Source organism: Folsomia candida, unplaced genomic scaffold (genome assembly GCF_002217175.1).
Source record: "Folsomia candida strain VU population unplaced genomic scaffold, ASM221717v1 Fcan01_Sc048, whole genome shotgun sequence".
NCBI classification, from domain to species: domain Eukaryota; kingdom Metazoa; phylum Arthropoda; class Collembola; order Entomobryomorpha; family Isotomidae; genus Folsomia; species Folsomia candida.
This window is the reverse complement of record NW_019091240.1, coordinates 288,914-314,080: the sequence shown is the minus strand read 5'-3', so window position 1 is coordinate 314,080 and position 25,167 is coordinate 288,914. Positions and strand designations below refer to the sequence as shown.

The following is a 25,167-nucleotide window of genomic DNA, read 5'->3' as shown; positions in this document are numbered from 1 at the left end:
ATTTCCCAGGTGAAATTCCTCATGAAACATGCAGCTCATCTTGTTGTAGCTGGAGGAGGAGGAGAGCTTATTGCATATCACTCACTCTCTCTCTCTCTCTCTCTCTCCCTCTCTCTGACTGACGATGAGACTTTCTCGTCCCAGTCACAATCGTGGGAGAAGAAGTTACAGGAGCAGTTCTTGTCTCAATTATGCAAATTTCAACTCCTTGCGACGACCTGCAAGTAGGAGATGTTCCACCACCACCACCACCCCCAGCGTAGCAGGAGCAGCAGCAGCATAGGAGCAGACAATGGATGGATGGAGGAACTTCACTCACTCTCCCTTTCTCTTTTTGACAGGTGAACATGGTGCAATCTCCAAGAGACTTGAGACCTGCTGCCTGGAAGTGCATATGGCCAAGGCTTCGTGGGGGCTGGATGTACGTCCGTACTCTTCCTCAGTACGTGTGTGTACATCGTATGACCAGCCACCCCGCAGGAGGAAAAAGAATCTCTCAATAAGTTGGGTTGGACGGAGAAAAGTGGAAGGAGAAGAAAGTGGAAAGTAGAAAATGAGATTTGTTTGTACATGTAAATTAATAGGAACAGTTTTGGCTGTTGATGAATTTTTGTGTGGCGTGTCTTGGAGAGATTTAATTAGAAGAAGGCGATGAATAAATGATGGAGGAAAAGCCAAGCAGCCAGTGAGTCGCTCCCAATTATGGAGGAAGCAACTTTTAATTACTTCACCTCCTCAGCGCCCACCACCACCAAGTCAACCACCACCACACACACACTGCCATCCAACCATCCAACCAACCTCCATGCCCATTAGGCCACTCTCCGTCCCTCCCGCCTCTCTGGATGACCCCGCACTTCTGGCGTAATTTCCGCTTTACAAACAAAAAGTAAAAGTAGCGGAGGAGAGCATTTCCTCCACAACAAGAAAGACAGGGAGTGAGGAGTGCTGTGCAGCACAAGGCAGCACCACACCCACCCACGAGGGACGGCTTCCTCCTTGTGTACTTTCTCCTCCTCCTCCTCCTTCTTCCTCCTTCCGCAGCACTTGGAATCTATCCAGTCACTCCATCCATCCATATGGCTGTTGTTCGAGCTGTTGGTGATGGTAATTAAGTGCGTGCATGCATGGCTTCCACTTACTTTCTCTCGAGATTGGAGGGCCGACCAGGCCACAAACAACCTTTTAATCAAGTCCTTCCTTCCCCGCTTCTTCTTGTGCTAATAACACTGGGCTGGCTGCATATGTGTGCACATGTAGACACTTGGAAGAGAGGTGGTTGGGTTGGTGAGTTGGTTGGTTGGTTGGTTGGATTGCATGATGCGATTGATTTTTGCTACTTTGTTGGTTCTTCACTGGTGACATATGGACTCGACCTGCACGCACGTTCTTCTCCGTGCACCACCCTCCCCACCACATGCAAGGAGGAAGTAAGGAAAGGAAGGATGAGTCGCCCGGCCCGCGCCCACCTGTCCTCCTCGCCTTGTTCCTATGTGGTTTCCAACACGCGAACGGCCAAAGCACCTGTCACTTTACTCCCCCAAACATCCATCCATCCATCCATCCCGGCCCTTAAAGAGCCAGGAAGTAAATATTATCATCATTATTATGACGAGAGAGAGAGTGCGAATAAGGTGTCTGCTTATTGTGCACGAGATGGAATGGATGCAGAAAGAGGAGCAGCTATGAATGTGTTCCAGCGTCTCTGGGGACTCTCGGGACCCCATCAAAAATTCAGATTGGTTGAGATTCAGCCAGGTTGAGGGGGTGTGGATTGGATGAAAAAGAAGAAATAATAATAATGCCATGATTCCACCACCACCAGCTGGAACACGACTGCTTATTTTTACTCTGCTACCAAGGAGGAATGGAGAGGAGGAGAAGATGTTATCTTTGCAGGTGTGGTGGTTTCATTGAATAATGCCTCCTTCTCCTCCTATAGTTGCGATTCTTTCAATTGCTGCACATCATAATGGGATACACGTTGCGTTGCTATGTACGGAACGTAGGATTATGTATGTGCTCAAGTACCACTGCTGGTGGTGGTGGTGGTGGGTAATATTCTGCCTGCTTTCCCTTTTGACCAAGGGAGACTTTTGTGCTCTCCTTTTTATATTTTTTGTTTTTTCCTCCTCGTGGAAAGGCTGTTGGGAGGAGGAGGCGGAGGAGAGGAAGAAGAAGAAGAGGAAAGAATAAGAAGTCCAGTCTCGGGGGTAGCATTAGGGGGAGCGTGTAGAAGATGGCTATAAATTCGGGTGCAATTTCCCCAAACAATTGCGCTGCCCAATAAAAGAGGGAATTAAGGGGCAATTGAAGGGGAATTGAGGAGCGGAATTACCTCAGAGAAAGAACTAAGGAAAGGCAAGAAACTAGTGCGCACTCCCCAAATTGCTTTTTCGTCTTCTTTCTTCTTCTTCCAGAGACTAGCTAACCAACATTCACACCACGTACCAAAGGAGACCAAGAAGAACCAACGCCACGGATGATGCCAGCCGGAGAAGAAGGAGGAGATGGACGCGACGATGCGATGCGATCCATGGCCACAATAACAACACGCCACGGAAAGTATGCAGGCATCGAAATGGTGTGGGTGTGGTGGTGCTGATGACGCCATGCAATTTTACTTCATGGTTATCTCAGATAACTATTGGCCCCCACCACCACCGCCACCACGCACACTTCAAAATCTATCTCTTGGAGGATCGTGAAAGAGAGAGAGAAACGCTTCTGCATGAAATTATTGTTCAGTGAAACATGAGTTGCTGGCTGATACCCGGGCTAGAAAAAAAGGAACCCGGGTATCGGCCTCTTCTTTCCCAGGATGAGACTATACCGTATCCTGGTCCTCTTAACGTTTAACTCAGGATCAGTGCGAAATGCAGCATTCTATGACGGGATGATAACAAGGATGAGGAGGAGGAGAGGGCCTTGGAAATAAAGAACCCATGCACCACCAGCCCTGCAGTCTACACGGCGTTGAGTCCATTCGTGGTGAAAGTGACTGAAGGGAAAACCGCGAGTCGTTCCTTGGTGATGAGTGGTGGTCATTGGTGGTGGTGCTGGCTGGCGGTGGTGGTGCATGGATGGATGGAGATGAAAAGCAGCTCAGCTTTTTAAGTCCTCACGTGCTATTTAACCGTACCATCATCCTGCATGGGTTTTCTCCTCTGCAGATGATGATGAAAGTGAAACAAAGAGTGAGGTCTCTCTTCTTCTGGTCATTGAGGTCAGCACAATAATAACGTAATCCTACTAGTTGGTAGGCAGGTAGGAGTCCGAACTCTCTCTCTGCTGAACGACACATAAGTAACACACCTGGTTTTGTGAACAACTTTTACTTGCTATCTCTCTCTCTCTCTCGCTGACTTCTTTCTCTCTCTCTCTTTCTGACTATCCTGGTGGAGAGGTGGGTGATTGTGATTGGGGAGAATTGATTACTGCTCCAACTCCGCCTCTGCCTCGCTCCGCCTCGACCAACCTCCACGCACCCCGTCGTCCCGGGTGGAAGAGGGAAACCCGGGTGTTTTGTCCAGTCACAGTGTCTGCACCAACTCCCCGCCTGGCTCCAGTACACTCTGGCTTCAAGAGTGAGGAGGGTTCGCTTCCAGTTCGAAAGCTTCACTCCACCACCAACTCTCACACGGAAGGGACGACCACCAAGACCAGGCTGGGGTACACCACTACTCATCACAGTGTCCAAAAGAAAGCAGAAGGGCCTCATTCACTCTGCAAATAAAAAAGCTCAACTTTCACTCCGAGAAGAAAGCAGGCAGATAAGCGACCCAACGAATTAGAGAGCGACAACCAAAGCAATAAAATTGGAGACAGCGAGGCTCACCACGCGAAGAAAAAGAAGACTCTGACCGATTAAACCAGTGTGTCGTTTGGAATCTGGAAATATAATAAAATAGCATAAGTTGCAACAAAGTAGGAGTAACAACGTGGTGGTTGATACAGTTGGTGATGCAAATTAGTTGGTTATTCCACTCGACACACCACACCACCACACATAATAAACCGTATAGTATCGTGGAGGACAAAGCCTAAAGTACGGTAACAAGAACGTGGAGTAGTTTGCATTATTAACTGAGCAATTGTGAAATTGATGGGACCATTGATCCATTATTCAGCAGGGCCCATTCAGCTGTAGAACAACACATGCACATTTTCTCTCTAGGCCACTTTTTCCACTCAATTGTCAGTCTACTCCTCCTCGCCTGTTTTTGACCTCAGGTGGTGGGACTTGATAAAACAAGGGACACACCACGTTCTCCTATATGCTCACACTACTACCACCCCCTCCCGATCGTGGTCAAGACAGTGATTCGCGCCCACCCACAGTGCTTCTTCTTCGAGTGAGTGACAAACTTTATTTGCAAAAAGTGGGCGACAAAACTTGTCCATGCCGGAGGAGCAGGATTAGCAAGACTGTCAACTAAGAACTGCGACCAGAGTCACACCCCCAACACGACCACACAACAGGGATCAGATGCATAGAGGTCAGTCCGTTCATTTTATGCTGATAAGTATCTCATTTTCTCACTTTGCCCCCTTAAGGGACTCGCCACCTCGTCCCCATCACTTTCACTTAGCCTCTCTCTTCCCTTTCCTTTTGTCAGCAGTTTTGGTTTTGTTTGAGGCTGACTATGAAAAAAGGCAGACAAAGTGAGTGAGTGAGCAGAGATGAATTAGTGGTGGGTAGGGTTTAGAGGCTGGTGGAGGAGGGAAAGAAAGAAGCGGTTGGGGAACTAAAAGTCACTTTCACTTGGAAAACTTTAGAAAACTTTGCTAACTAATTGACTAACTACCATCATCACCATTTGGGAGAATTGTTTCTTTCTCTTTGTTTTATGTGCGTAACTCTGACTTTCTCCCCAGAACCGTTTAGCGGCATTGTGATGGTGATGATAGTCGTCGTGGTGGAAGTGGTGTGCTTACTTAACTTGGCTCCACCCTGCTCGACATGGCATCGCATAATCTTAATTACTTTCTCCCTCCCATCGCCCCCCTTCCATCCTTTCCCTCTCTTTTCATAATTTCTCGTCCCTCGCAATCCTGCCATTGTTGGGATTGATCTCATTGTCGTGGTGGAGGTACTAATTGTTGTTTTTCTCAGGAGGGGCCACGGGTGCGCCATCGTACTACCCCACGGCGGTGGCCATGTACTCGTCGGACAAAGTGATGAATGGCAAGCCGCTGGGCTCCGCGCCCGGCTCTTGTTTCCCTGGCAGATATTCCCCCACTTATCGTGGACCAGACCCTATGCGCCGCTGCGTCAACCCTACAGTAAGAAAAAATAAGACCACATTTCTAGCCTTGCGTAACAATAAATTGCATTCGAGAGATGACAATGGGCCAAAAAATTAAAAGCAAACATGAATCTCCGCACATACGGTTACGTAAACATCTCGCTCCTTCAGAACTACGGCGTGACTTTTCCCAAAATAGCGTGGCCGGAAAAGTACATCATGGCGACGATGCTCTCATGTCCATGGTGGCGTTGGTAGAAGAAGTTATTATGCGACTGGGTGTATATTTATCTCCACTTCTGGGCTTAATAGTTATTCACTCAACTGTTGTGTACGTAACAAGGTGACGTTTGTCGTAAAGTTCTCCTCAAGCTAATCGATCCTCCTCATCCTTATTTGTCCCTAATTGTCACCATGCTCCTGCTGCCGTTATTATGGGACATTAAAGTACCGATTTGTATGGTTCGGTTCAGAGTGAAAGTCAGAGTAAACCCTTCTCCACTATTTTGACTGTCCATGCAGGGTCATCATAACCCATCCTCCCAAGTAGTCAGTCACCTTTCTTGAAGGCTGCTGTGCAGAAAACATGCTAATTTTTTGCCTCCTCTTTTTTTGCGTGCCCATTCATCTCGTCTGGAAATCTGAACCCTGGTGGTGCAAGTAGGGCTGATGTTATTTACTATTAGTGCGAAAAAGTGCGAGTGGGTGAGGCATGAATATTTCAAGGGCTGCACTCACTCACTCACTCAGTCACTCACTCACTCACGGCGGCTTCTTCCTCCTTTCTCTATACTTGTGATACTCGTACGTCGTGTACTGATTATGAACGCAGCATAAAAAATTCATACCCCTGCAACCACCACCACCACCGCCGCCACTGCTGCACCAGCTGCCAGCCAGTAGGGGAGAAAGTGAGGAGAGAGATACTGAATGAATAACTTTCTCCTCTTGTTTTGTCATTCCTCCTGCTTCTGGTGTGTATGGTAGGTGGGTAGGCATGGATAGGATGGCGGTGGATAGATAAGTGTCTTATCATCATTTCCTTCCTCTTCCTCGACTGATACCCTCTTTCGCATTATAAACTCAAAGTCTTCAATCCACTCCGGTGGAACAGAGTGGCAGTGACCCAGTCCGTGTTCTGCAACCTCATTAATAGTGCACCGCTTTATGCACCGCCCTGTCACCCGGCCATGCAACTTTAATGGTGTGTGTGTGTGGATGTGTGTGTAGTGTTTAGATTCTTTTCTCTCTCCATGCACCATGCATGCCTTTTCTCAAGTAAGTAAGACACCACCACGGAGGAGGCTAAAAACCCAGGAGGTCGGAAAGACTGCACTTTTTCAAGTACAGGGGGAAAAATTGGGGCCGTGGCGAAATGAAATTGGCGATTTCTGAGAGAGCAGTCATCAAGATTGAGACCACACACGGCGTGGCGTGAGGAGTTCTTTATAGTCGATTTGACCGACCTTTCCCGTCTTATTTTTTTTTTCCTCGGATTGTCTTCAGAGATATGGATTCATGATGATTGGCTGGTTTGAAGCCGTATAGCTTAGAAGGACTACTACGCAACCACTTTGATGATGATGCGGAGTAGTAGTGGTCGTAGTCGTAGGAAGGATGAATCGATCCAATGCGAGGCCTCCACCATACGACTTCTTCTGGTTGGAGTGAGTGGAGGAATTCCGCAGCCACAACCTCTTTCGCCTCCATTGTTGCTGCGTTGCGCCCTTCCTCCCATCCCGTATTCTTCACCACCAACAACGAACCGCTTCTTCACCAGCAGCATTGTATCCCACGGATGATGTTTTGTTGGAGATGGATGGAGGATAGCAGCGTCCATCGAAACCAGGAAGACGAAGGAGCAGGGACTAATTGACCACATAATGCTGCACCATCTCTCTTCGCTCGCCAGTTCGATACCTCTAAAATTCCCTTGTTTCACCTCCGTTTGGATTTAGAGAGAGAGAAAGTTCTCAAGCGTGGAGTAAATCCAATCCACGTAAAACCACTCACTCCGCCACCACGCGAGAAAAGACAATTGGTCCAGAATACCAATCAGTTTTTCAATGCTCATCTACTTACTCTCTGTTACTCGAAAATGATGTTTGGTCGGTCATCATCATCACCACACCACCAGGGCTGCTGCTCTTTTTTATAATGGGAGACATATTGCTCATTTATCATATCATTTGTACTAATAAATATTGCGAGCTGAAAACTAATTTCATGGTTTACATTGCATGTCCCTGTTTGAAGTTTGATCCGGATCCGAGATTAGAATTTATGATGCTGCAACAGTTGTTGTTGTTGGTGGAGGGTGGCCCCTGGGGGGTTGGACACAGCGGCAGCACTGTCATGACGATGATTCTGCTGGTACCACTGCCAGTTGGTTCGTGGGCACTTTCTCCCTCGAGACTCTGCTTCTTCTTTTCGCTCTCTGATCATAATCAAAACACAATCAGCGGAAAGCCTTTGCTCCATCCTCACTTGGAATCAATTAGGCTTTATGAGAGAAAGAGAGGAAGTGTAGACCAAGTACATGGCTGGGTGGTTGCAGTATCGGTTTGGTTATGGGAGGCCCATTTGTGGGAGCAGCAGTGTGGGAGTGAGTTAATGAACTCTAAAGGAGATGCTATAATCACCACATTATGGCGCAATAATTTTTATGGCTTTCCACCCCAACCAGAAAGTCATATATTTAGGCGGCCCTCTCCTCGTCTTCGTCTTTCTCCATTCCAAACACTCGTTCCGCTGTATCCACTCACCTTACGAAACTTGTTGGTTATTGTGCAATTCCACTTTCCACGCCGTCAACGAACGTACGAACGAACGAATGTATGTGGCATAAATTGTGGACAGTCATTCCTTAAAATTCTGTTTGTTTGCATTTCGTGACGGATGGGAAGACCAATGTGCATACAAACATACATACATTGTAGTAGGTAGTTCCCTTTCCATGTTTTCGAGAGAAAAGGAAATGTGGTTTGTTCCTCCTCCGAGATCAATACCATGAACATCACAAATAGTCCTCCTCCTCCTCCTCCTCGCTGCACATGGAGGCAGCCAGCCAAGGGAAAGTCGAGAGTTTTAAGAGCTAAAAAATATATATTTGATTTTTTAAGAAGGAGACCCTTACGAATTCTCCGTCTCCAACAAAAAAAACATTCACTTAAAGAAGAGGGGGAAAAAAGTTGAAAAATAAATCTGCCTGACTTTTCTGACAAAAGAGAGAAAGCAAGAAGTTAGAGGATTGAACTGCTTTCTCGTGTTTTTGGTTTGTAAATGTATGTAGAGAAATGTAGGGAAAAAAAGTGGTGGTATGAAATGGTTGGTGTTTCTCCCTTCCTTTTTTGCAGCCATCGTGTGTGTGTGTGTTCATGTGCATGTGTGTCTTTGTATATTTGTTTGTTTCTTCTTCTTCTTCCTCTCCCAGTTTTTGGTTGGGAAAGAAGAAGGGGACAAGATTGACATTTGAGCTGGTTGGCTTGCAATAAGTTAGTCTTCTTCCTTCCTTCCTTCCTTCCTGTGCTTGTGTCTGTGCATGTATGTGAGTGAGTGAGTGAGTTAGTGAGTGTGCTGTGGTGGCATCGTCGTCGTCGGTTTGTTCTCTCTCTCTCAATTTCGGATGGAGAAAGTGGAAAACTGGGTACACTGGAAGGACGGAAAAGGCGCAGTTAGAGTGGTAGGAGAGTGGAATCCAATTTCTGTTGTCGTGATGGGGCATTGATGGCAAATGGGACTTTTTTACGTGGGGCATCATCATCTCTGCCGTCTACCTAACTCGGAACTACTCCTCTCTCTCTCTCTCCGTAATGTAATGTTTGCTTACTTACTTGCTATTCCTGGGAGCTGGAGAAAGAAGGGAGACAGACCAAACCACACGCACAATTCCTCCACAAAGACGGCGAGGATGAGGCCACCCAGAGAGGACGGAGGAGGGGGTGCATCTCCCGACGTGGGGAAGAAAGTGGGTGGAAAGTGCCCGTCCAACTGTGTGGACGATCCCGACGGATGGAGAGGGGGAGCTCTGGCCCGGTGAATGTGTGCGTTACCCACTCGCAACTCCGGCCCTCATCAATTATTCACTCCCACCACTCGGACTGCACGGTCCTCCCCATTTCGCTGGATGGGGGTGTGCCAACAGAGGAGCAGGAGAGAGGTATAGATAGTGGTGCTGGTGGTGGTGCTGGGTATATGCAGGCAGGCAGGCAGGATCAATGGTTAGGATGGATTGAATGTCTTGAGTGGGTTGGATTGGATTCGGGTGGATTAGCATAAAATTCTGAGGGAGAGCCGCAAATGGTCCATTATGCACTTTCCTTGTTCTCCTCTAATTGCATCACTTCTACTCAACTCGCAGTTCCTTGAGTTCTAATTATGGAGCCCTCTTTCTCTCTCCTTCTCCTCGCCCTGTCTTGAGGAGGAAGCCCACTTTCTTGGGCTGACAGTGTACGGCACTCAGGACCAGTCGTGGTGATCCTGGCAGGAGTGTGTGGTAGGATGCAAGTCCTCCTCTCGCTCTCTGCCCTGTGCACACGAAGAGACGACACAATTGTCTCTCCGGAGCTGGTGGTGGAAAGTTGGCTGAGCGGGTTTCCGAGCTGTTTGGAGGGCCCCCGGTGAAAGCGGTGGTTGGCTGAGGACAGGCCCGTTGAATAATTGAGGAGCAGTCAATTTCCCAGTTCACCAGCCCATCACTCCACCACCAATGAAGAACCAGGCAAACGAACCAGCAGCAGCAGCAGCGAGAAGTTGCAAACCAAAAGAGTTCCAGCAGCTCTTTGCTCTTGTCCTCTCTTTTCTGATGCTTATGCGCCTCCTGCTTCTCCATCCACCTTACTTTTTCCACTCTCCTTCACTCTTTTCGCCCGTGTGTGCATGTGTGCATGTGTGTCGATAAGTGTGTCTTTATTCCGCTTCTCGGCTGACTTTCCCTTTTCTTGGTCATCCCACCACGTGGGCTTAATTGGGGTTCAATATTTCATGCCCCGGCCCCTACATAATTAAACATACTTCTTAAAGATGCACAAGTAAACGGAGCAGCACCCGACCTTCCACAACCAAACCCAGGTGAAAGGAGAGGAAAACTTGTACTTTCTCTCTCTCTCTCCCTCTGGATTTTGATGGTGTCAGGGTGAGTGATGGGGCTGCTGAGTCGTCTCACTCGTGATCCACTTGAGATGAGAACGACCCTCGTCGACGAGACGGTTTCACATCTTCTTCTCAGAACCGGTGGGAATAACCCGATTGCGCCCATCAACGGCCAAGGAGCAGCAAATCCTAATCCAATCCACTCAATGGCACATTAGCACCAAGGAGCATATGCACACATCATCGAGAGTGAGGAGGACCTGGTCACTGGGTGGGTGGGTGGTTGGAGGGTGCATGGGAGCAAGGCACGTGGTGGGGATTAGTCCGTGTCACCCACCGGGTTACTTTTCCCTCACGACGAGATATCTGGTGGTGGGGGATATGAGTGTAAAGAAGAAAAAAAGAAACACTCGTTGAGCTAAACTTCATTTAATTTCACGACGGCGACGACCCACACTCCTCGCACCGATCCATCCATCCATCCATCCATATCTCCATTAGGAATTGATGAGCTCGAGTTGTTCTTGGTCATGTCGCTGGTCGGCCTTTCTCATGCTCTCCGACCTGAACATGACTCTCTTTTCCACGGAGCGAGAAAATTCAGGAGATGCACGGCGAGTCTGGCCACGCCAATCGAACCAGGTTGTTAGCCATGCCGCAACCTTGGATGGCAACAACAACAACCATCCAGTTAGTACGTATTTACACCAACAACACAACTAGGCTATGACTGCGGTGGGTTGGTCGGTTATCTGATCGAGATGGAGATAGATAAGGGCATCATCATGATGATTCCCTGGTCCGAAAGAATAATGGATGAGGGGACACGCCGCATTCAGCAATTATTCACCACACCTCCGTTCTCCTCTTGTCGTCGGTTTAGTTGGTTGGATAATAAACTGATGACCACCACTTCCGAGGTGGGAGCCTGCCTATTTCTTCTCGGGAGAAAGTCGCACTCAACTTCAGGCCATGTTTTTCAAAGTCCGTTCAACATGTCCAATCTTTTTTTGCTTTGGGTTTATTTCGAGACCCCATTTCACTCGCATCGTCCTGCTTTCCGGACAAGTCCAACAGACTCACTGCTCTCCGGCCACATCCGCCCTTCGCTTCCAAGCGTCAAACTATATTTCAGAAATTTCATAGTTTAAAATTCTGACAGGAAGGGAGGAAGTATGAGTGGGAGTGGGAGTGGTTTTAGGACGGCGGCAATTTATGCATACAACGCGGCCTACCATGTAGGTATTACATATATCGAACCATTGCATCGTCTAGTGTGCAAATTGTGTAATACGTGTAAATATTTATAATCCCTGTATATATCTAATCCAGTTTTTGCATATGCGATTCAAGTCTCGGAGTTTTTTGCAAGTTTTTCAACTTTATCTATTCTTACCCCCGTTCCCACTGACTAACCTCAGCTCAGAAATGGATCAGTCTGCCAGGTGAAAGTTGACTAATCTCGTTGTTCCAACTTTTTCAGGGTGACCTGTTTGGAGGGCTGAATGACGGACTTCTCTCTCGCGCCGAGGCTCTTGTCGACATGGGAAAGCACCCGGGCGCGTCGCCACCAGGACTTCAGCAGCTCAAGCATGACATGATGTACCATCCGGGGATGGGGCCACCTCACCCCTCCCACAACCCCCGAGGACCCCACCAGGTAAACACCAACAACAACTCAGCATCATCCCCTTCTCAACACAAGTGGACTCAGTGGGTGCGTTACTCCGTCGGCCTTTTTCTTCATCTACTCACTTTCTCCACTTTCGTCCTTCTCCTCCTCCTCCTCCCTCCCCCTCTAGTCGCCGTCGGAATAAGTAGTATTCTCCGAAACAATAATGCTTCCTCCCTCTCCGCTTGAATGGTGCATTGAGTGCAATGCATGCAATATGGTATACGCGTCTGTAGTGGTGGCAGAGAAAGTGACCGTAGTTAGCAACTTTTCAACTTTCTCTCTTTTTTATTACTTACAAAATGCGTGTTGATTGCCGACCCTAATTTGTCCAGTCCTTTCAGATGGGTCACCCCGGCATGGAGGGTTTAGACATGCTTGACCCCATCTCCTCCTCGACGATGATGACCTCTCTTGGGCCGATGAACTCCGACTCTGGCTCCGTCTCTCACCACGGTCACACCCAACTCCACCCGTCCTCCGTCTACTCGGCACACTCCATGAACTCCATGATGAGCCATCCCTCCCTCCCCCACCCACAACTCCACCCGCCCCACCCCGCCATCCACGACGCCGACACGGACCCCAGAGAGCTGGAAGCCTTCGCTGAGAGATTCAAGCAACGCCGCATCAAACTCGGTGTCACACAGGCAGACGTTGGCAAGGCGTTGGCGAACCTTAAACTCCCCGGAGTCGGGGCCCTCTCACAATCCACCATTTGTCGGTAAGGCCCTATTCTTGTTGTTGTTAAGCCTTTAATCACGTGTCAACAGAGATCAATTCATTACAAATTGGTTTACACACCATGACACAAATATTTGTGTCATGGTATTTACCATTATATATTTTTTAAAGCATCTAATCTATAAATTCATATAATAACATATAATTTCGATACGTTTTTTCGGATGGGCTTACTCACGTCAAAGTAGAAAATCTCTCGAAAATAGAAAAATAACCTGAGAATTTTTGGTGATTACAAAATTATAATTTTTATCGAGATTAAGATTCTCTGTGGGTTTACCTTTATTTGTTTACCTTTGTTTGCTAAATTTTTCGCGATATACACACCGTGAGAATGCCCATTGTGCAAGTTAGTTAGTACCAGCAACTGACTACCAGCAACCGTCCAATATCCAATATATACATATGCATATATGTCCAAATGCTAGGTTCGAGTCGCTCACCCTGTCCCACAATAATATGATCGCGCTCAAGCCCATCCTGCAAGCCTGGTTGGAAGAGGCGGAAGCCCAAGCTCGGTCCAAACGGCGTGACCCCGATGCCCCCAACGTCCTCCCAGGCGGAGAAAAGAAGAGGAAACGAACCTCGATTGCCGCCCCCGAGAAGCGCTCGCTCGAGGCATACTTTGCCGTGCAGCCGCGTCCCTCTGGCGAAAAAATTGCCGCCATCGCGGAGAAGTTGGACCTCAAGAAAAACGTGGTTCGTGTCTGGTTCTGTAAGAAAAACTTGAATTATTCTTTTCTACATCAACAGTTAAATGATACGCAAGATTGAACTTGGTGAAGATTGAGAAACAAATTCATTTATGTAGGAACAAAGGCCTTAAAGTTAGACTTCCCTTTGTTATCATAGAATGAAAATTATATCTGAATCCCCACAAAATATCCTGCTTTCTCTCCAAGATAGCCGCATCTCTTCTCCAGTTCTCAAGTTGCCTTACTTCAATCGCATCCGTTTATCATTGTCTTTGGTCTCTCTCTGACCGGCTGCGACGTACTGTGAATGAGAAACCAATTAATTGATACATATATCTCTCAGCACAGAGAAATAAATTAGCGGATAAGCATAAATCCCACTTCCATCCAGTTTTCTGACTTTATCCTTCACCTTTCCTGCCTTTGTGAATTTTGAGACGTTCGTGAATGCAATAGAAACTTGAGTTTAAGGAAAAATAGTTGAAGAACAGTGTCCAAGTAGGTGATGCAAAAGTTCTGATGGAGGAGAAATGTTGGTTATTTGACTCACCTCGAAAACAAGTAGACAACAAACGGACGCCAAATGAGCACAAGCATGCAATCAGCGTGCTGCCATTCAGCGTCCTATGTAAACATACAGCTTTCTCCAAATCCTTTAAAACGGTTCCCTTTGTCTTGCAGGTAATCAAAGGCAGAAGCAGAAACGTATGAAGTTCGCAGCTCAACACTGACCCAATAGTTGGTAGCGGAGGTAAAAAAACGACGACGCAGGGAGAAAAGAGTAAAAAAGAAGAAGAAGAAGGAGGAACCAGAGCTTGTCCCAAGACGACACTATCTTCTATACGTAAATAAGCGACGGGCAATAAAAAATAAAAACATATCACGTTACATACATAATTATTACTATACTCTAAAACTAATCACGTACATACATACAGCAGGTAATACAAAATAGATAGGTAGCTACTTAAAACTAATCCAAGTCAGTCAGTCGTGTCCCCCTGCCTGCTGTTCTGCACCAGAAAGAATACAAAGAAAAGAAAAACTGCACCACCCCCTTAATTAACTCGCCCCACCCCGCACACAGGGTACCCAAAACAAACAAGTAATAGCGACAAAATAATGGACTCTGACGACGAAACGGAAGAAGAAGAAACCGACTCTCTGCGACACAACACAACTACCGACCTTATCTCCGCGCTTATTAATACTCCCTCAATATACAACCAGAAGAACTTAACTTACAGCAATTATCATTCTCCTCCAATCTAATAAAAATGCATATCATAACCTGTGCTTGTAGCCATAATAAAGACATACAGACATCTCTCCATGCAAACTTCCGATCGAGGTGGCAATCGTAAATTGTACGTAGATCATAGTAACGACGAAGATGGTGAATAAAAAGTTGGTCAAGAGAAGAAGGTGACGGGACGGTGAAGATCAAGATTTTCGATATCCAGTTTGGATTGACATGTTATTGAGTAAGGATGATGAAGTGGAATGAAATGATGATGATGAGCATAGCAATAAGTTTTGTAGTGCACTGAAGATGATAATCTTGTACATTCTCTCAAGTCAATAAATATACTAATAAATAAATTACATACATAAACAAATTTGGAAAAATTGTGCGTATCTTTATACCTAAATCTGGTTGGTATAAATAGTGTTTTTCAAAACACGAGCATGTTCACTCACGTTCCTTCTGGAAAGGGGTTTCCTCTTTTAATATGCTCTTAATTCTGACTAATTCCATTTTAATCACTCGGAGAAAAAGGGTGATGGTGCTCTTTTTTGTTTTTACTTCTTTCTCCTCCTCCTTTTCTAATAAACTTATTCCTCCTTTTTCTTGGTCTTCCTGTTTCTGTCTCGATGATAAAGTTCGTTTCTCTCTTTTTCTCTACGCGTCGACGGGCTGAAAACCGGGGCTCTGGGGACTCTTTCGGATTAATGTGCCTCCTCAGTTCTGCCCGGATTAACAACTCATTAGCAGGAGAAAGAAAGACAAAGGGGAAATAAGTGAACAAGTGAGAGCTGAAATAAATGGGTGGTGTGGAGAGGGAAAGTGGATGGATGGATGGATGGATGAATAAGTCGACGACGACGACGTAGTATTTTACAGGAAGGAAAAACATGCATAAATAGGGCGAGAATATATAATTATGCATGCGGGATGATGGACACGGTTTTAATTTAGGGCTTCAAAATAGACGAGTACAAAAAATAATGGATTCAATTAAGCGATGGACATGTTTTCTTTCACACTTTTATTAAATCCACATGCACTCTTTCAGCTTTAACGTTATTAGAAAAAAACATGGTTTGTGAAATCATAAGTACGTATGCATGTTTTTCTTTGGTAGACAATGCCGACTGAGGATGAGTGAGTTGAATGTTCAGTTTTTCGACATTTTTATTTAGCATTTTTGTAAACAGCACACATCAAGTACAGAATAGTTGCAATAGCAAAACTAACTAGAATGACGACACTATAATAATATCGAAGAATGATAACCTATCGTATGCACTGCAAACAATTCATTCACAACGTCATAGTTATTTACGCTATCGCATTTTTACCGTAATAAAATGATAAAATATTGTGGCACAGTCTATAGCACACCATTCGCTTGATTGAACTAGTTCGTTATTTCACTATTTTAAAAATGTCAACAAGATGCACATAATATAGCATTCAAAGAATACACACAAATGTTTCGTAAAAGTAATTGTCAGTTTTCAGGTTTTGACTTCTTACAAAATAGAAACACTACTGTACAAACAATATTGTAGGAACTATACGGGTATTGAGAACATAATATATTTTGCAAGTAAATATGTAAGACTTAATAAAAGTTGGTCCATTTCATTTCACTAAAAAATTACATCATGTTAAAAACAAAGGCCAAACCGTAACGATTAAATAGTTTGGTACGACAAAACAATATACAAGTTAACAATAAGGCATCTGGTCATCTTCGTCTAGATTAGGCAGCACAATGCCAAGGAATATTTAACAGTGACAATAAAAAAGATGGGACGGAAAGTCGCTTGTTTGGAAACAGAGAGAGACAGATCAACTTCAGGAATCATACACATATAAAAGTTTTTAGTATTCTCTCAAATATATTTCCTACACTGAAATCGTTTGATTCACTTTAGTTAAGGCATATTGAAGCGTTCCATTGCAAGGCTTGATTTGAATTTAGTTAAATTGTCAGAATTCGTCGATACCTGGTAGACATATAAATATATGCGCACTCGTGGCTTAATAATTTATCAGATCAAAGCACAACGTTGGGGTACAGTCCTTCCGGATGTTCTCCAACTACTAAAGCTCCCAGCCAGCGGTGCAACTCTTCCTCGCTCCCGCAGCCAAACACCCAACCAAAGAAGGGTTCATCTTTACTCCTGAAAATTTATAAAATAACGATTTATAAATGTGTAATAAAAAAAACAATTTGTAAAATAATTTGACAGGTACCTTTTGAGATGATAAGTTTTAGGAGCAATGGTAAATGTCCACTTTGTCGGAGGATTACGACGGGTTTCGCAACCCACATACCACACAACATCCTCAATCTTGTATGAAGCTTGTTCCGTATTGCACTACAAACAAAGTAAATCACACGTTTATTTAAATATTTATATAGCTTACTAAATCTCATTTTGGCATCCGTTAAATAACTTAATTACCTTAACATCCTTAAACAGTTTAAGGGTAGCTTGACTAAATTGAAGCTGAACCTTTCGATATGACTTTGACTTTGAGTCGGCAACCTTTACTTCCGATCCGTGCATGTGGGGTTCCTTAGCCTACAACAGATATTCGTTCAGATTCAAACCTTGTTTCACTATGTGCAAATTAAGTAAGTTCTAGACTCACATATTGTAAAAGTCTCGGGTACAACTGATTCTTCTTCAGAATAAGGTAATTATCCTTCCGGTCCTCAATATCCCACAGGCTCCAGCGTAAAACTGTGTCTATAACTTTTTCACTAGGATGCAAAACCCGCTCCAAACTTCCGTTCGCGATGACCTCATGAAGACCGACATTCTCTATATTTCGCACCCTTGAATTCTCCAATATTTGAGCCACAATTCCCTGAGCCGTTGAATATGGTGTGAGTGCCACGTTGGTTGCAGATGTTTCATCCTTGTCCCAGAGATAAATCCACAGCTTCATGTCCCCAGAACACTTTCGACGTAAGGAACCCAGATGAAAGTTTTCTAGGGCGAGGTGCATCCTTCTCTCACGGGCGCGTTCTTCCTCGTCAACACGAAACAGAGTGCAATATCCTTCAATCAGTTCTTTCACTACTTCACATTCGGCACAGGCAGAGTCATACGAGAGTCCGGAAGCATCACCCTGTAAATAAAATGGGAGAATTGCCATTAAGATACTAGCTATATGTAGTTGCATGGTTGTCAGACTATGATCAAAACTTTTAGTTGTCCACTCACATCGACACTCATCAAAGTAGGACCCCAAATTGGTGCCAGGTTGATCAACGGCATCAGATTTTTCTCGTGCAGCTCATGCACAGCGTATAAATGACACATTAACTTTTTAAGGATGTTATAATTTAAAGGTGGCAGACTCTCCAGGAGGCGAGTGTACTCAGTTTCCTTCGCTGTACGGTCAGTTATCGCTGAAAGAGTGAAGCATGTTTTAAATAAATGCAAGCTGCATATAGAATCAAATATCGGCTCACCAGCTGCTTTAATCCATCCAGGATACAACTCTGACGTGACTAGAGGTTCGGGCAATGTTCTAAAAAATCTCTTCAACGTCCCTGCTACATCATGGGCGGAAAACTCCTTGGGGGATATTTGTACCGCCCACGCGTCCTTTTGAAAGTCAGCCAGCAACTGGGCAATTCTCGTGTTTGAGCCAGACTGCCGATAAATCCCTTCTGCCAGGGTGCCATGAGCGTACAGAAAGTCGATGCATTTGTCGACCACGACCGGCACATTTTCCAGGGTGAGCTGCATCTCATCGAAACGGGTCCCATTTCTGGAGGCAGCAGACCGAAGCGCTTTCTCCCAGTCTCGCGTTATACGACTGCTCTCCGTTTGCAAGTACAATATCCGACAACACAGGTCGAGAGTGAGGACGTCACCGTTATCGACGAAACCACAACGTTGCTCTTCCTCTTTTCCGCATAGGTCTTCAATTAACAAATAGCACAAGTTATAAACGAGTTGATACATTACAGAGCAATAAGCAGATAAGCTCACCGATAGATCTCGCCTTCCTCAAATCCATATCGAAATACTCTTCCCCATCCTGATAAACAAAGACGAGGTTTCTGTCCTTGAGCAGAATCCAGCCAGGTTTCCAATCGCTGGTAACAGTCTCCTTCAAGAAGACCCATCCACCCCGTTCGAAGGAGCCCCTGAGGACTGGAGGAATAACAGCAGTGTGCGCCTCCACATACTTCCCCATCCATTTTGCCCTCTCCAACTCATCTGCCGCGGCCAGAACTAAACTGTTCTGTTTCCAATGAACGAGTCCAAGCTCAAAATACTGGAGGTTTGGTGGTGAGGAAGAAGAGCTTCCCTCCTTTTTAGTTATGACGGCCACTTTCTCCAGTGGGAGATCAGAGACAAGTTCGGATTTGTCATTGTAAAAAGAAAGTCGTCCTTTACCCAAGGTGCTACGAGGTTGGAGCACGACTCGTCTCGGAGTCCACTCCTTCCTCCCCAAATTCCCCCCGGCTTTGTACAAGTTTGTGGAAAATATGACAGAATCCCGGTAAGGGGGGTAGAATCGGCAGCGTTCCTTTTCTCCGTGTTCGTTCCCACATTTTCGACAGGCAGTGCTCTCTTCACGGATTGAGTTGAGGCGGAATTTGGAGGAAAATCGACGGAAAAATGAAGGGACAGAGGCATCACCCCCACCGTTGGAGGAGGAAGCAGAGGGTGGTGATGGTGGCGATTGTACTAATTCTTTCGAGACGGGAGACCTTTGACCTGGTTTTGGTGGGGTTGGAGGCGGTTCGATGGACTCGTATTCCTCTTCCATACTTGCTGATCCGTTTTCCGTTCCCTCCTGATCCTCCACTTCTTTTTGTGGTGGTTGATTGGGCTGCTTTCGAAAATTAGCTTTGAAATCCACTGCGAAGGAATAAGTTGGATTTTCAACCACCGCTGATGGTGGGTTGCTTGGAGGAGAATCTTCATTGTTTGAGTTGGAACAGCTGCTACGTCCATCCTCCGCGTCAGTGTCAATGTATTCATATCTAATCAGAAAGATATTTGTTTAGGGAAAGGAATCTAGAATAGCACTTTGCTTAAACTAACCTATGTTGTGGATCATCATTAAGGTCGAGATATTTTTCCGATGTTATATCATCGTCCTCGTCATTATCATTAATTTCCTTTGTTGTCACCTTCGGTGTAGGTGTAGTCCCATTGATAAGGTTTGTTCTTTTAGTACTAGGCGGAGGCAGTGGTGGCTTGGGCACTTCCGCAAACGAGTAGAGAAGTGGGTCAAACTCTGCAATTACCGAATTCCTGGAAGCCAAACTATTTGAAGAGTTGTTGTTTGTCTCGTCTCTACGGAACCAAAACAACCATAAAATCTAATGTGTTTACAAATTTTCACAAAACAAAATTAATAATATCACGCACGAGAGTGCTGCTGCATTCTCCATGTTGTCCAAAAATACGACGGTCCCATCCTCAATGGCTACATCGTCGTACTCATGCACCCTCCTCAGACTTCCCGTACTGCTCCTCTGAGATGAACTGCGCTTCACGATGTCATTTTTTGACCTGGAAAATTGGAAAGAATCCGTGGACTCGGTGTCACTCACACCTCCATCGGATTGACGATGACTTGAACTACTCCGACTACTGCTCAAATCATTGCTGCCCTCAAATTTGAGTCTGCTCTCAGTGAAACGACTCAGCCCCTTTTTACCTGTGATAAACATTTTGTTTAAAAGCATTAAAAGTTTTTCCGCATCTACTTCTTCTTCAAATTGCTACCTTTCATGCTTCCCTCGTTGTGATTAATGTTAAAATTGACGTTCACATTAGGCACCGTGACCCTTTTATTATCATGGAAATTGTTATTCGATGGAAATCCTGGGGAGGAAGGAAGCCTTTCAAAGTTCTGCGTTGATGATGGTGCCGCAATAGGTTCATATTCTTCGTCCTCGTCCGCCAGTGGGGCGGGGGGACAGCTAGCAACTTTTTCGATGGGGTGGTGATGATGCTGGAATCTTACGGTTGGGATCCTTTCCTGTTCATCCTCTTCTTCATTGCCATCGTGGAGTGGAGGAAGCTTGGAGCTACGGCCAGATCTAGAAAGTGAATTATCATTAGTCATTATTATCTAGTAGATGGTTCAAGTACTGAACATCAGTAGATATCTATGTACATATCTCACCCTGTTCGGCTTCCTCTATAAACTCCCGAGAACACATTTTTGCTAAGATTTGCAGCTAATTCGGCCGAGACGGGTCTTGCAGGAGGGGGTTCCATGTAATGATCCGACGAATCATCCGTCGATGTGGATGATAGTGATGAAAACGTGGAAATCCGTCGCCTCGTCTCTTCATCCAGATCGAATAGGGGCGAGGGGAATGAAATATTGGAGAGAAGAAGTGGTGACGATGATGCCTCCGGGGTCTTGGAAGGCGGTGGGTGTGGTGACGATGCAGGACGTGGGGAACGTGGGGAGCGTGGGGGTGGTGTGATGTGCAATGGTGTGGGACGACGATGATGATGATCTATATTCTCCTCCTTCTTAAATTCTACATCAAAATCGTTGAAAGGGTCGTCGAGCTGATTGGCAAGTTGAAAAATATTAATGGTGCCTCGTTTCGCAGACGGGGGGAGGAGTGAAGGAGCATCTGGTATGGACGATAGGCTAAAGTTATCGTCATCATCGCCCGTACTGCCCATATTTTCTGCAAAAAACTTTAACAATTAACACACAGCATCTAATTGTCTCAAATCCTTTAGATTTCTCACCCCTTTTCTCTCCCAGTGACGTCGTTGTCGTTGCCGTCAATTTTCTCGGGAGTGGGACAGGCTTCTGCGTCACGGGGGGTGACTGTTGTGACGATGTTGATAACCTCTGCCTCGGAACGGGAACAGGTTTGGCGTCCACGTTTATATCCATTCTGCTATTATATTTTCGCCACGATGTCAACGTCACCTTAATCAAAGGTTCAACGATACCGATGTCATTCTACCCTCAAAAAGACGCGTTTCTATCTTTGTCATCATCACATCTGCAATTAATTATTGTAACCCAATTAAATGACAACAGATAACAAAACAACACACATTAAATATTTAACAACAAAGTTCAAACTCACCATTAAAACTTGTGCAAATATTTCTATTTCGCAGTGTTATCTGAATACGATCAATAATCCCATAATCGTCACATTATATTATCAAGTGACAACTTGTTGAATGCCGTGATGACTAATAAATCTGGCAGCACATATACATACAACCAGTGAGTAATTGCTTCTCAATCTCGGCCAGTCTCTCTCTCTTTCAGAAGAAAGGGTGACTGATAAGCGAGAAAAATAACAAAAAATGTGCACTCTCGTCACATTCAGTCCGTATTTCCCATGAGAGGAATGAGTCAAAGAAATAGTAACAAAATCTCTAATCAAGTGTCTCCGAGTCGTGTAAGTATCGTGGCTGGACTGGCTGAGAGAGCAGTAGCAGCCAGCAAATTTATTATTGTGGTTGATTCTTGTGGGATCATCCATCCACGCGTGACCACCAATGACTCGTTTTCACCCAGAGTTTGGCCAGATACAGGGAGGACTTTCACCACTTATTAATTGGGCCTTATCTTATCTCCCTTATCAACGTCCACCTGGGAGAAGATGAGTTTCGGGTGGACGGGCTTGCTATTTTAGGCACCTACCTACCAAGTAATAATTTTGGTAAACCAAACCAATGAGTCATTCATGAGAGTGGGTTAAATAATAATAAATAATAATATGTTGGGAGTTGAAGCAAGTTAGTTTAGCTAATAAAGCTGCTGCTGCCTGGCCAAGAATAAATATTCCATCCATATGCATGCCATCGTTATTATGCATAATCGTAGACAATGCACAATTCGTTGAGCTTATGGTGTCGTATTATTACTTACTATGTGTATGTGTATGCATTTGGTTTGGCTAACTGTTAACAGCACAACACAGCCATTAACTTTAACTACATATATATGACAAGGAAAGAAAGGAGTAGAACCATCTTGTGGAACTGGATGCCTTGTTATTTTTCATGAAAAAAATAAAGCGAAACAAAGAAATTCGGGATTTACTTATGTGGATTTTGTACAGCTTGTTTTATTTTTCAGATTAAATATTATAGAGTCTCCGAGTTGTGGGAATTTAAATACTTTTTGATGGAATTGCTATTTTCTGTCGTCACCTTCTTCCACACCCAACCGCTTTTCCTGGATGGTCGCAAGTTCCATCCTTAATGATGAAATGTAAGCCATCCGGACATTCTCGATGAACGTAGAAGTGACCGTTGCAGGCAAAGTAGGCCGTGCAGTCGTCCACGTCCGGCAGAAACCAGGGTTGCGACTCGTCCGGACCACACTCTCGTCTCGATGGGAGTGGAGGCGACTCCGTACTTCGGAAAGGGATCAAGTACTTGGCCAGCGAAACTGTGCTCAAAAAAAGATAAATTTATGAATTAGTAGGAATTCAGCTTCTCAAGAAATGAGTTTTAAATCTAACCTTGGAGGAGGACGAGTACGAGGATTGAGACGAAAATCACTTTTGAGAAATCCATAGCAGTAATCTCTGTAGGTTTACCAAGAGGAGGAAACTATTTGATAATGTGATGCCTCAACCTGCGCTGTGTCCTGATTGGCAGTCGCACATTTCGATGCATTCACTTTTTAAGGTGTAGAACTTTTCATTTCACGATATTTTTACATGGGACGGATTAACGGATTTCTATTATGAAAAGAAGACGAAAAGGTGAGATACATAGTTGAGAATGTTGAGCATTTATCTGACAGGTACTTGATTTATTCCCTCGAGTCCATATGTATTAATGTAAAAATACTAAAATACTCTCTAAGCACCCTTCCCTCTCTCTTCAGTAGTTGTATAAGCGTTCTCGCACACTGGGCAGTTTAAGGGCGTCCTCGAACGGCATATCATAATGGGCTATGCTGGCCTTAACGTGTTGGGATGGAATCATGGGAAAATATTCCTTCAAAATCGGTTCCATGTCTGCGTAGGATGCAAACTTCTCAACGCTTCTGGTCTCCTACGCATAAACAACATGAATGTAAAGTTATGTAGATACTTTTTGTTATAAAAAAAACTTTGCATATCGTCACCATATAGATACCTTCGTGATACGAATAAGCTCCTTCCCCCTGATACACACGGCTTTGTAGTCATCATCGTCCTCGTTGATTGACAAGTAGCGGAAAGCATAGATTCCCTGGTGGAGAAAGACTGAGTGGGGGTTCGTATACACGGCTGCGATGGGCTCTTTCGAATCCTTAAATGACTTGGGGGTTGACATCGTGACGATATAGTTTTGCGGAGAGATGAAGTCCTCACTCTTTTGTCCGATTAGCGCATCTCCGCCAAGGTTGAGACGTTGTAAGATTTTGACGGACTTATCTGGTTGATTTTTCCACTCGTATCGGAAATTAAATCCGCCCCCACGACGGGTGAAGGGCAATTCATCGAGGGGGACAGGTTCATGGAGAGGTATTCCAATCCCAGCGTCAATTAAGTATGTTCGATCTCCTTTTGGACGATCGGCATAAGTCTTCCCTTTGGCGACGCGTTCCGGTATGGTGACTAAAACAAGACAAGTTTGAAGACTCTTTAACAATAAATATCTAGAATTTCTTGGAATTTTTTGCTTTTAAGTCCTCAAGTTGGCATAAAACACTTTTATGCACTTTTATGCATACCTGTAAATGTACAGTGCGAATGTGGAATTCCAGTCCGAACAAATTCTCCTTGATAGAACCGAGTCTTGTACCCGAGGGCTTCCAGTTGGTACATGAGAAAAGCATTATTGTGTCCACAAAGACCTCCAACGCCGGTTATAATAGTTTCGAACATTGCTCGCCGTCCGGGTGGAAACCGGTCGACAGGTCGCCATTGACCAAAAGATGATAGATTCTAATCGTAAGTTTAACAATACATAGGAGTAAAAACTCGGTTTGGATGGAGTCTTATAAATTTGTGTTACTTGACTACCTGAAACGGATACCGGACCACAAACAATTTCACGATATGTTTCAACAGGCCCAACTGGTCTTGAAGGAAACGCTGCTTAACATCCCCTATGCCGAGTATTCCTTTGAGGAACATGTCAAATATTAAAAAATGGTCTCCGGTGCAAAGGTAGAACTGGTAGAAGAATAAAATAACTCAAACCAGAATGTCAACAGCTTAATTCACAACTGGACATTCTGAATGAGAATTTCTCATGAGCATGCATTCATAAAACCGAGCACCAGCTGTAAACCACTCACTATTATATAATCACAGATCGTATTCGTGTGTATATTAACCCTTTTTCTCTAAAGTGGACTTCTCCATGATTGCATGTGCAACAGAATGCTACAAATTCAACCGCATACTGATGATCTTCCAGCACTGGGTACAAAGTCCAACTTTCCCTTCTTTAAAGTGCATGTTTGTCAACATTTCGTGGAAGGGGAGATGCATTTTCCTATCAA

The 25,167-nt window shown here is 44.9% G+C and overlaps 3 protein-coding genes across 6 annotated transcripts; 1 reads left to right on the top strand and 2 right to left on the bottom strand.

Annotated features, from left to right (window-relative positions):
* Positions 1–3,567: 3,567 nt before the first annotated feature.
* LOC110862017 (inhibitory POU protein) lies at positions 3,568–15,063 on the top strand. 3 transcript variants are annotated; one of them, XM_035845218.1, is made up of 6 exons: positions 3,568–4,499; positions 5,117–5,286; positions 11,824–12,057; positions 12,357–12,736; positions 13,185–13,471; positions 14,133–15,063. In XM_035845218.1, the coding sequence occupies exons 1-6, from the start codon at positions 4,490–4,492 to the stop codon at positions 14,180–14,182; spliced, it is 1,131 nt and encodes a 376-aa protein (XP_035701111.1). In that variant the 5' UTR covers positions 3,568–4,489; the 3' UTR covers positions 14,183–15,063. The 3 variants fall into 3 exon arrangements, with proteins under 3 accessions (XP_035701111.1, XP_021966849.1, XP_035701112.1); XM_022111157.2 differs by having other exon boundaries at positions 3,569–4,499; positions 11,824–12,000; positions 12,348–12,736; XM_035845219.1 differs by having other exon boundaries at positions 3,570–4,499; positions 11,824–12,000.
* A 779-nt stretch (positions 15,064–15,842) lies between these two features.
* LOC110862024 lies at positions 15,843–22,363 on the bottom strand. Its single transcript, XM_022111165.2, has 13 exons — positions 21,791–22,363; positions 21,441–21,703; positions 20,854–21,376; positions 20,451–20,767; positions 20,091–20,382; positions 19,761–20,015; positions 18,696–19,699; positions 18,170–18,625; positions 17,919–18,106; positions 17,341–17,823; positions 17,151–17,270; positions 16,939–17,063; positions 15,843–16,865 (listed from the first exon to the last, which is right to left on the bottom strand). The coding sequence occupies exons 2-13, from the start codon at positions 21,589–21,591 to the stop codon at positions 16,739–16,741; spliced, it is 4,041 nt and encodes a 1,346-aa protein (XP_021966857.1). The 5' UTR covers positions 21,592–21,703; positions 21,791–22,363; the 3' UTR covers positions 15,843–16,738.
* A 393-nt stretch (positions 22,364–22,756) lies between these two features.
* On the bottom strand, positions 22,757–25,101 carry LOC110862015. Of its 2 annotated transcripts, XM_022111155.2 has the most exons (6): positions 24,683–25,101; positions 24,391–24,604; positions 23,811–24,274; positions 23,477–23,726; positions 23,186–23,407; positions 22,757–23,112 (listed from the first exon to the last, which is right to left on the bottom strand). In XM_022111155.2, exons 1-4 carry the CDS (start codon positions 24,794–24,796, stop codon positions 23,553–23,555), a joined length of 966 nt encoding a protein of 321 aa, XP_021966847.1. In that variant the 5' UTR covers positions 24,797–25,101; the 3' UTR covers positions 22,757–23,112; positions 23,186–23,407; positions 23,477–23,552. The 2 variants fall into 2 exon arrangements, with proteins under 2 accessions (XP_021966847.1, XP_035701118.1); XM_035845225.1 differs by having other exon boundaries at positions 23,186–23,726; positions 24,683–25,098.
* Between the last annotated feature and the right edge of the window lie 66 nt (positions 25,102–25,167).

Coding starts and splice junctions, on each gene's coding strand:
- LOC110862015 (XM_022111155.2), bottom strand. CDS start 24,796: ATGTTCCTCAAAGGAATACTCGGCATAGGGGATGTTAAGCAGCGTTTC. Junction 24,275..24,390: donor TTCGCACTGTACATTTACAG/GTATGCATAAAA, acceptor GTCTTGTTTTAG/TCACCATACCGGAACGCGTC. Junction 23,727..23,810: donor AGCTTATTCGTATCACGAAG/GTATCTATATGG, acceptor GTTTATGCGTAG/GAGACCAGAAGCGTTGAGAA.
- LOC110862017 (XM_035845218.1), top strand. Junction 12,058..12,356: donor AACACAAGTGGACTCAGTGG/GTGCGTTACTCC, acceptor CAGTCCTTTCAG/ATGGGTCACCCCGGCATGGA. Junction 13,472..14,132: donor CGTGGTTCGTGTCTGGTTCT/GTAAGAAAAACT, acceptor TTTGTCTTGCAG/GTAATCAAAGGCAGAAGCAG.
- LOC110862024 (XM_022111165.2), bottom strand. CDS start 21,591: ATGGATATAAACGTGGACGCCAAACCTGTTCCCGTTCCGAGGCAGAGG. Junction 20,768..20,853: donor TATAGAGGAAGCCGAACAGG/GTGAGATATGTA, acceptor TTCACTTTCTAG/ATCTGGCCGTAGCTCCAAGC. Junction 17,271..17,340: donor ACCCGAGACTTTTACAATAT/GTGAGTCTAGAA, acceptor TATCTGTTGTAG/GCTAAGGAACCCCACATGCA.